The following is a 10,359-nucleotide window of genomic DNA, read 5'->3' as shown; positions in this document are numbered from 1 at the left end:
ACACTCAGTGCTCCTGAATGTCACGCCACCTGTCGTATGCCTCCCTGAGCACCAGGGAGAGTCTGGAGCTTTCTTAATTCCAGGCACGACTTCTTCATTTAACGTTATTAGATTTCATCTTGTTATATGGCCTCTGCCTGCCAAGAGCTTTTTGAATTCTGATTTGTCTAATAGATTTAGTTCCCTTCATCCACAAATTTGATAAGCTCTCCAGGTCTTCATCCAATTATTAAAAAGAACATAGGCAAGGCCACTGGCCATGCCCTTAAATTCCCTCCAAGGTAAGTAACATCAGTTCAACCAGTCCCTTGCTACAGCTCAACAGTGAGTTGTAAGTTCTCCTAACCACCCCTACTCTGCTTCTCATTTACATAGGAGACTTGGACGAATGAGTATGCCACACACACGTCCTTCATCAACCGGTCTCCAATCTCCAATCAAGGGAAGGAAATGAGTTTCATCTGTGCCCTTATTCTTGGTGAACCCAGTCTGGGCCCCAGGCTCAATTTAACTCGCCAACTTGCGGTTGCAAAGCGATCAGATTACCAAACATGTGGGCCTTTGAGAACTAACTTGCCCAAGCCTCCCAGGAGAAGGGGTTGAGGAAGAAGTCTGAAGGAAGGCAAGACCCACCTTGGAGAGGGGCAACCTTCACAGCAGGAAGGACGCCAGCAGCAAACACTGCCGAGGGAATGGGAGGGAGGCACTCAGAGGCCAGAGATCTGTCCAGTTCTGAGCTCGAGAGGACACAGGCAGGTGAGAAGCCAACAGAAAGGTCACATGAATGTTTATTACATAGAAAAGAAGGAAAGGAAGAAAAGGTTTCCAAAGCCATAATTCTGGGATTTAAAAAAAAAACCACAAACTTAGAATGTCAAAGAGATGCCATGCTTTCTATATTTATAATAGGAATATATAAATATGTACATGGAGATATATACACAAGTTTTTATTGTCATACATGGTATTTTTCAGTACATGTACAGTAATGGTGCTTGAAGGACGCATTTAAAGCCGGGAGAAGGCTGGAGAAATTGGAACCCTCATCAGTGAGCGCCTAGAGGGCGCTGTGGAGACTCAGTCAGGTCAGGCAGGTCCGCCAAGGTGGGCATAGGGGAGAGGGGGCAGGGTTATGAGGATATGGGGGAGCTAAGCTGCAGGCAGGGCTGGGCCCCAGGCTGCAAGGTTTGGGCCAAGGTAAATCTGGAAACTTCCCTAAGTCTGTGACATTAAAGCTTTCTTCCTCTCTCAGAAGGGAGGAAGGCTGCAGTCGTTGCAGTGGGCTGGAAAATATAGGAGCACTGGACCCCAGGGGAAGTCTGTGGTGGTGGGGTGGGCTCCCAGTGATCTGGGCAGAAGTGAGACAAGAAAGCCCTGGGAGATCAGAGAGTGGGTCTTGCTGGAGAACAAGAAAAATGTACGGTGATTCATCTAACATAAAGAAGAGAGATCCAAACAAAGCCAGTCTTGGTATCAGAAATTACAAATCAAATACAACACTTATTCATATATGGATTCTGCCGAGACACACAGAACCAGTCTTTTTTCTATGTATGTTGCTTTTTTTTAAAGATGGTATCATGTACAGCAATATGGAGCCTAGCCTGTAGGGGGGCAGTCACGTGCTCCCACAGGGTGTCCAGGCCACTTACAACCACCAACACTCACCGCTTGGAACAGGGGTCAAGTGCTAACCCAGAAAGTGGGGGCAGATGTGACCTCTGTCCCCCTTCTCTTCTTACTGGTTCCTGTACCCGGGCTGCTGGCGGCGGGGGGGAGGTGGGAACAGAAAAGGACCTTAAAAGAGAGGGTTGTATGCAGCCCTACAAGAGCTGGGATAGAGACCATTGTCTCCTCCTCTCTGAGCAGACCGCCCCCCTCCTGCAGGAGGCCAAACTGAGTGAGGGGGTGAGCACGGCCGGGTTTGGTAAGGTGGGGATGCTGAGCCCATGGGCCCTGGGAGGAAAAGACCCAAGACCAGGGGTCCTGGAGAGAGAAGAAATAGCGTGGGTATCTGGGCATGGGACGGGGGTGATGAGGACAAATGTGCCATCGGCCAGAGCCCACGCTAGAGGGAGACGGCTCCCAGATGGGGCACCGGGCTCCTCTGGAGACATTAATTCCCAGCCCTGAGTCTCCAGACAGACCCTGGCCTGCCTCCTCCCAGCCTGAAGAGAGCTGTGTGTGCACGTGTGTGCTGTGTGTGGGTGTGAGTGTGTGCACAGGCGGGGGTGTGCATGTGTGGGTGCGTCTGCTAGCTCCAGGGTGAAAGTGCAGGTGCGGAGGCAGATCGTGGAGTCTGGACCAGCCTGGGTGGCTGGCATTTCGACAAATCTGGGAAGGGAGGAAGAGGGGTGGGGAATGGAGATTTCACAGCTAGATCCAAGGCAAGAGACAACTTGTACCAGAAGTCAGGACGCACGAGTGGGACCCTTTTGTCAACCTCCCCCCTCCCTGCCCTGGACAGGATCAGGAAGGGAGAGTGGAATTGGAGGGGGGAGCAGTATTTTGGTTTTACTAGGAAGAGTCCATGGGGCCTGCTGCTCCCTCTCCCTGTCCCTCACCTGGCAAGGCTCATCCTCCAAGCCCTTTGCTCTGAAAGAAACGGGAAGAACGACAGCTGCCCAGCCCCTCCTTGTACCCAAGCTACAGATGGTTAAACTGAGACACAAGGCAGTAGGAGAGACAGAGTGCTGAGGGTGGAACTCACCCTCTCCAGGCTTGCGGGGCATTTGGGGTCACCTTGGTTTGGGGTTTTCCCCACCCATCACCAGAGGGGCTCATCCTCTCTCCACATGGGATTTGGGGTGGATCCATGAAAATCTGAGCATAATCCTTCACGCTCTGTGAGTTCAAGAACTTTCTGAAGCTCTAAGAATCTGAAGGGAACAAAAGTGATGAAAAATACAGGTCCCCAAGCATCACCACCTACTCAGGCTGAATTCGGCCTCCCTTCTGCTGACAGTCTGGCTTCCTATCTCCTCTAGCACATGTCAAACTCTCTGGGGGCTCAGCCCTAGGCCTTAGCGAGCATCTCCCCTCTCTGACCTCCACTCACCTCGCCATCCCACTTGGGATGCTGCTCACCAGGAAGACAGCACCTTTGATCAGCTTCTCCAAAGCCACGCTCAGGACCTACTTGGTCCATTTGGTGCCCACTGAGGACTTGCTGATGCACAAAAGCAAAACAGGGAGCCCCCACACATAGGACTGCAGGAAGCTGGCACAGGGAGCCTGTGGAGACAAAGGCTGGGTTCCATGGAGGAGGGTGTGTCAGCAAATGGTCAGCAACTGCTTCAATTGCTCATCCCAGAGACGAGGACATGGTCTGTGGGGAGCGGGGACTGGTCCTTTAAAAGTGCTCTGCCACCTTGGGATGGGGAGGGTGGTGGGAGAAGGTCCAAGAGGGAGGGGACATAGGTATACCTATGGCTGATTCATATTGATGTTTGGCAGAAACCAACACAATATTGTAAAGCAATTATCCTTCAATTAAAAATAAATAAATTTAAAAAAACATAGCAAAAAAGGGCTCAGCCACCTCCAGCCTGCCTGTTGAAAATCCTCTAAACCAACCAGCAACAGGGAGGAATAACAACAGTGAACAGCTCCTGCAGACACCAACTGGAGAATTTACATCTAAATTCTATATCCCCAAGCGGTTTACACAGTGCAAGAGGCTTTCTTTGCCAATATCACTAACACGATAAAAACAGCTGGTGTCATTAAATCCCGAGGTGGGCCTGCAGCCCACGGCCTGCTCTCCTCCCAGGAGGGGATCCGCCCCAGCTCAGGCCCAGGGACTCAGACAAGCTGAATAGCGACAAAACTGAAGTGGTCCTGCATGTTAGGACCAGGCAGCCCCTCATATCAGGCCCGCCGTTCTCTTACACTGCCATATGGGGCGCCCTTCGGGCCTGCCTTCAACAAGGAGCGTGGGTCTGAGGGCCAGCTGGGATGCTGAGAGCAGGCTGGCACCCTGTTACTGCTGAGTGGGCCAGGCACCACCCACCCCCTGCCAAGGACTCCCTCTTGGCCACTGAAGTCAGCTCCGTGCTGTGAGCGTGTGATGGGGGACCCACGGCGTCCTCTCTTGGTGCCTCAGTTCTGACATTTGAAAACCCTGCACACAGTGCCTGGCAAGGGCCCAGTGTCTGGAGGCTGTCCTTGTCAAGGGGGCAGACATGCAGGTCCAGGGCAGCAGGGGAGGGCCCTGTGTCCCTTCCTCCCCTCCCCTCACATGCAGCCAAGAGGCTGGCTTCGAGGTCACAGCAGGGTAGCTCCTGCCTGTTACCCCAGCACCACAGAAGGCAGGAGGGGTGCTGGACCAGCACCAGGAGCCATCTGTCCCTGCGGCTCCCACAGGGACCCCGCCCTTCCCAAAGTCTTGTCTGGTACTCAGATCTTAAGATCCAGGTGGACTGTCTCCACTGTCCACAGGACACTCCCAGGCTGCCAGATGGCTCATGCTGGCTGTAGGATCCTGCTCTGGCCCGAGGGAATTGCCGCTGTGATCCAAGTTTCTCATTCACTATGAGGTTCTCTGTGTGCCTGTGATCCCTGTCCTGAGTACCCATGGCCTAGGAATGTCCTACAGAATTCTGGACCTGAAATGCACCCTAGGGTTTTTGGGCCATCATCCTTGAGACAAGACCCAACCAGAGTGTTGGGTGTCAACCAAGCACTTGCTCATACAAGGTTCCTGCTTTTCAACTGGCCAGTGCTTCATAGATTAACTCCAGCCATCTAACAGTCAGTGGACATGACTTTGAGCAAACTCGGGGAGATGGTGAAGGACAGTGAAGCCTGGCATGTTGCAGTCCACAAGGCTGCAAAGAGTCAGACATGACTTGGCGACTGGACAAGCTAACAACCTGAGCAGCCAGCTCAGAGGACTCGGAGTACACTGGCCACTGTTCCTTATCTAACGACAACATGATGCTGAGACTGTGGTCTCACTTAGAAAGAAGCTATTTTGCGCTGATCCGCCCACCAGGCAGTCTTCACAGACTCATTGTTCAGAAGATGGGCGGGGGTCTACCTGGAAAGGGCCGGCCTGCTGAGGTTGGTGTGTTCTCAAGTTGGGAGAGCAGCCACAGGTGAGGGAAGGATCTGGGGAAGAGGGCGTAGGACGGGAGATGTCCTTCCAGGCACACACACCCCTGCATGAAGCCAACCCACACTGGGACTCGTAGTGATACCTGTCACTCAAGAAAACTCCCCCCCCTCCCCCATGTATGAATTGTGTCACTAAACATGAGACATAAATTGCTAGCTCTTCTCTACCCCCTTCAGCAGCCACCCCCAGCCATGGCAGGAAAATAAGACCCACCTCTCCCTTTGGGTGCTGCCCCCACCTGACATCTGTCATTGCAAACTCGGGGGAGCTGTCTGGGGGTGACCGGCTGTGGGCTGGCCTCCCTTCCCTCCGCTGGAGCTGTTTTTATCCGACTCCAGGGGAGGCTCCGTGCGCTGATGCTGCTTCCTCGAGAGCAACCAGCCGCCAGCCTGCTCTCCTCTTGGCCCAGGGGATGCTGTCTTCTCACAGCGGAAGGTTCTGACTTTCTGGATAAAGCCAAATCCGAGCCCACGCCTTGACAACACAGAGGCTTCCAAACGTGAAAGAAGCTGCAAAGGCTTGGGTTGGGGCCAGGAAGAAAGGAGGGGTAAGAGACAGACACTGCCAGGCGTCCAGGACATGTAACCTGGCCCCAGGCAGCTCATCAGATGGGGAGGTGGGAGGCGGGTAGGATCAGACTGAGGAGTGGAGAGCCCACCTCTGAGTCGGGGCCCGGGGTGGAGGTGCGGGGTAGCAAGTGGCTGAGGGAATTCCATTTCTTCAAGGATGCCGGTTTGCTGTCCAGGCCACAGGGAGCCCGAGACCCACCTCCCAACAGGACTATAACTAGAAAGTTCAGTGGATGGGGTGGGTGGGCCACTGCCCCAGGTGGAGAGTTCAGGAACAGAGACCAAGCATGCAGTGGCCCCCAGAGGGGCTCACGGTGGGGCGAGGGGCCTGCCCAGCTGCCGGTTCCCCAAGCCTTCCCATCCATTAAGGGGAAAACGACCAGAAAAGGCCGCTCTTCTGTGCTGCTTTGCTTCAGTCATGTCCGAATCTCTGTGGCCCTATGGGCCACAGCCCCCAGGCTCCTCTGTCCATGGGATTCTCCAGGCAAGAATACTGGAGTCGGTTGCTGTGTCCTCCTCCAGGGGATTCTCCCAACTCAGGGATTGAAACTGCGTCTCTGTCTCTTGCATTGGCAGGTGGATTCTTTACCACTAGTGCCACAGGCCACTCTTCCATCCCTGGCCAAATTCTGACTGAGTCCCTGATAGATAGGAAAAGCCCCTTGCAGAGAAACACACCCAATGGCACAAAGTCCAGTGAGGCCAGAAACTTGGCTTTGGGCCAGTCCCACATTTTAACAACCCCTACGTTAGAATGAAAATGACAAGAAAGCAGGCATGTGAATGTCTACCTTGTCACTGTCATTTAGATCTCTTTTCTCTTAATTGCTGATTGATCTTGAATCAGACATCTTCTGGTGGTTGTGGCTCTGTAACAGTCATTTAGGTGTCACAAAGGGCCCGATCATCCCTTTGCAACAGGAGGAATCCCCGTGTAACACCAGCGAGGTCACCTGAATGCCTCTGTTTGCAGGATTTTTGCAGAAGGATTTTCAGAGAGGGATCCACCACACCCTGCAATTATTATTATTATTATTTTTTTTGCAATTCTAAAACCCCTAAAGCTCTCAAATGGTGAGTTTTCTCCCCTTACGTATTTAGTGGCAAAATCTGACCTGTACTGAGGCGAAGCTATTTACAGTTTTATTGATCCTAATAAGCCTGATTATTCACATGCTCCTCTGCAGAAATGGTCCCGTGTTTCACGGTGTGAGCAGGTCTAGACTCCGCTGGGCTGTCACGAAATGGATGGCAAACGTTTCTTCTTCTCTTCCTCAGATCTAAAACGTGTGAAGTCAGAGACCTGTCGGCCTTAAGGATTTCAGAGAAAGGAGTGCAGGCCCCAGACAGTGTTGAGTATAACGGGGAAGGCTGCCCACGCAGACCTGGTTTGGTGAATGTGTACATGAGCATCTGGCAATTCCAGCAGTTTTGCCCCAGGAATGGAGCCACTGCCTTCCTTCCCAGGGAAACAAAGGTCAGATCCGCCCACACCTGGAGACTTCAGTGGTGAGGAGATGGGGGCAGCCATGGGGCCAGCAGACACCCGTAGGGACCCGTCTCCGTCGACAGCTGAGGGCACAGCAGGCTTTTCCACACCGGGCAGGAATCTGTCTATCCTTACTCACACCCCGGCGTTGCCCCCAGGAGACCACTCCCACAGGGGCCTGGAGGAGGTGTCCCCTGCAGTCCTGCCCCTTGACGAGCCCTGCTCGCCTGGACGGGGTCACTGCTGCCTGGCCTGGCCACCCCGCACGTCCGCACGGTGGGCAGCGAACGAGGACAGGTGGCCCGAGCCTGGGGCGCTCCAGCTTCTTGCATCAGCATTCCCACCTCCACCCGACTCCCCACCCAGCCCAGATGCCCTCTGGGCGTCTGCGCTATAAGACTCTCTGGAGCAGCAGGAGAAGCGGGCAGCTCTCAGAGCCTGCTGAGAAAAGCAGGTGCGTTTTCAAAATAAATAGTATTCTCAAATCCCCTTCTTTCCACTCCAAACCCAGGAAGCGGCAGAAGAGAACACGTGAAGACCCCGGGCCGGCCGCTGCCTGACGTGGCCCTCCTGGGCACCGGGCTTCTCAGCGGCTCGCCCGGGCTCACAGCTGCTGCGGGACGCCCTGCTCCTTGTAGCCTGTGAGGGAGAAGCAGAGGAGAGACGGTCAGACACCCACTCCCCTCACCATTTCTCCAGGCGGCGCCCCCGGACTCGAACATGCTAGGACTTATTCACACAGACGTGTGAATGACTGCTACAGCCGTGGTCCAGCTCTTCCCAAGGGCGTTGGCTTCTTAATGGGGAACAAGGGGATGAGTGGAGAGAGTGGATTTCGGGGTTTAGTGGGGGAGACATGAGAGGAGGGTTTCTGTTACAGACCTGCTGGGGGTTGAAAGGTTATCAATGCGCGCCTGAATCCACACCCCTGAAGCCACTGCACAAACGTGGCCCTGGCAACTGGCCTGCTGCCATTTCCTAACGCGGCGCCTTGGGAGAAGGTGCCAGGAAGACTCCCCCAAGTGATGGGCATCTGGTACGTGTGGATAGAAAAGAGGAAGGAAGACAAAAGGAAGACCGCATAGAGAAGGGAGGAGCCAAGCCGGCATGCTCCATCAGCTGGACGTCGGTGACACAGGCCAAGGTGACTGCTGGCTTCGAGTCTTTTAAAGCCTTGGTGGTGACTACGAGGACATGAGAAAAACTCGATCGCTGTTGATATTAAGGAACTGATGCTAGTTTATTTGAGCATGAAAAGGTACTGTGGTTCCTTTTTTTTTAAGACATCTACTGGGATATTTAAGGGTGAAATTTTCATCTGGGTTTGCTGAGTAGTTACCCCTATTAACTGGTAACTCAGCCCACAGAGGAGCATCAGTGGACTTGTTTTTTTTTTCTCTCTCTCTCTTTATTTACCAGGTTACTAATTAAGTTAAGGTGTTGGGATGGAGGCAGACGCAGGCAGTAATAGATGAAAACAGAGTGGCCATGAGTGGATGATGGTCGAAGCTGGTATAGGCGTTTAGAGACTCACTATACTAGGCCTTCTCTTTGTGTCTATGATTAAACATTTTCCAAAGTAAAAAACTAAAAATGGAAGCTTGTTGACCAACTGGGAGAGGGGGTGTTTGTGTGCGGGGAGTGGGGGGTAGGCAGGGGACGGGGAGGGTAGCAGTGTGAGGTGGGGGAAGGGCAGTGAAGCGGAGGGTCCAGGCAGCCCAGGCATGAGACCTGTGCATACGCCAACAGACTCACCTTGGGAAACTTCGGAGAAACACAGGAATATGAGGCAGCATGAGGAAGAGGAGAAAAAGAGAAAGAGAAAACAGTCTAAAAAAAGAGGCCAGATGTGAGACAAGCTGGGACCTGGCACCTGGGACCCTTTGCTGCAGTGCTGGCACCTGGACAAACTCTCTCTGAGCAACAAAATGCAAAGACACTATGAGGGATCAAAAATAACTGCGCGCATGTGCGTGAGCAGTAGGGGCAAATTATGGACAAGAAGATACAAAAAGACCAAAAGAACCAACTGTCACTTCTGAAGAGCCTGGAGCAAAAGCAGAGTATCATGCATGTCCCCTGCACACACACCACCCAAGCCACCCCTCCAGCCAGACCCCTGGACCTGCCCCTACCTTCATCCCGTGTAAGGAATCAGTTCACCTTTTTGCTCAGGGTGCGACCAAGAGAACCTGTTATTTGTTCTCACTCCCCTCTACTGCAACAGGGGCCCCCAGTAAAACCTTGCCTGATTTCTCATCTGGCTTCTTATCAGTTTCTACTGATTAAGGAGGCCAAGAACCCTGGTCGGTAACAGAGGGACGGCCTGAAATTTAAAAAGGGAGAGGCTGCATGGTGGGGATTGGGAGATGGAAGAGGGCTGCAGTCTGCATTCACAGTGACCAGCCACTGCGGCCAGTGGGCAGCCCCAGAGGGTGTGTGGGCAGGAGTGCAGAGTGAGCATTCTCCCCTCCCTGGGGGTCACACTCCGTGAGACACCGCCAAGGAGCTCTCTCCTCTTCCCTCCGAATCTCAGCCAAGGTCGCTCTTCTGCTCACCTCCTACCCCTTACTCTTCTTCTGCCCCCAACCCATGTGTGCCGCGAGATGAATTCTGGATGGCTCCAAGGAGGGACAGCTCCAGGACAGGTTTGACTGTGACAACCTGCTGTTGAAGTGACCCATCCTGGCCCCTGTCTAAGCCATGGGGTTCACCTTTTATGTGGACAGGAGTCACATATATAAAACCTAATGTTTTGGGAAAGACTCAGGCAGGGAATGGCAGACAGACTTTTATCTTGTAGACATCTTGGATCCATTAGTAGTGACTGCCTGAAGCCCTGTGTTGAAAACAGGTAAGACTATTCAGCAGAAAGTGTCACGATAGATTACCAATGTCTGCCACGGGTATCGGAGAAGGCAATGGCACCCCACTCCAGTACTCTTGCCAGGAAAATCCCATGGATGGAGGAGCCTGGTAGGTTGCGGTCCATGGGGTGACTAAGAGTCAGACATGACTGAGCGACTTCACTTTCACTTCTCACTTTCACACATTGGAGAAGGAAATGGCAACCCTCTCCAGTGTTCTTGCCTGGAGAATCCCAGGGACGGGGAAGCCTAGTGGGCTGCCGTCTATGGGGTCGCACAGAGTCGGACACAACTGAAGTGACTTAGCAGCAGCAG

General features: G+C 53.2%; 1 protein-coding gene across 1 annotated transcript in view; it reads right to left on the bottom strand.

The window, feature by feature from the left end:
- Positions 1–669: 669 nt before the first annotated feature.
- STUM (stum, mechanosensory transduction mediator homolog) overlaps positions 670–10,359 on the bottom strand; it is a 63,311-nt gene continuing 53,621 nt past the window's right edge. The window contains exons 3-4 of the mRNA XM_065936752.1: positions 5,358–7,816; positions 670–5,112 (exon numbers count right to left, since the gene is read on the bottom strand). Coding sequence (XP_065792824.1) covers positions 7,782–7,816 — 35 coding nt within the window. The 3' untranslated portion in view covers positions 670–5,112; positions 5,358–7,781. The remainder of the gene's footprint in view (positions 5,113–5,357; positions 7,817–10,359) is intronic.

This window comes from Muntiacus reevesi, chromosome 5 (assembly GCF_963930625.1).
Source record: "Muntiacus reevesi chromosome 5, mMunRee1.1, whole genome shotgun sequence".
Lineage (NCBI taxonomy): Eukaryota > Metazoa > Chordata > Mammalia > Artiodactyla > Cervidae > Muntiacus > Muntiacus reevesi.
This window is presented reverse-complemented; position numbering and strand designations above follow the sequence as displayed.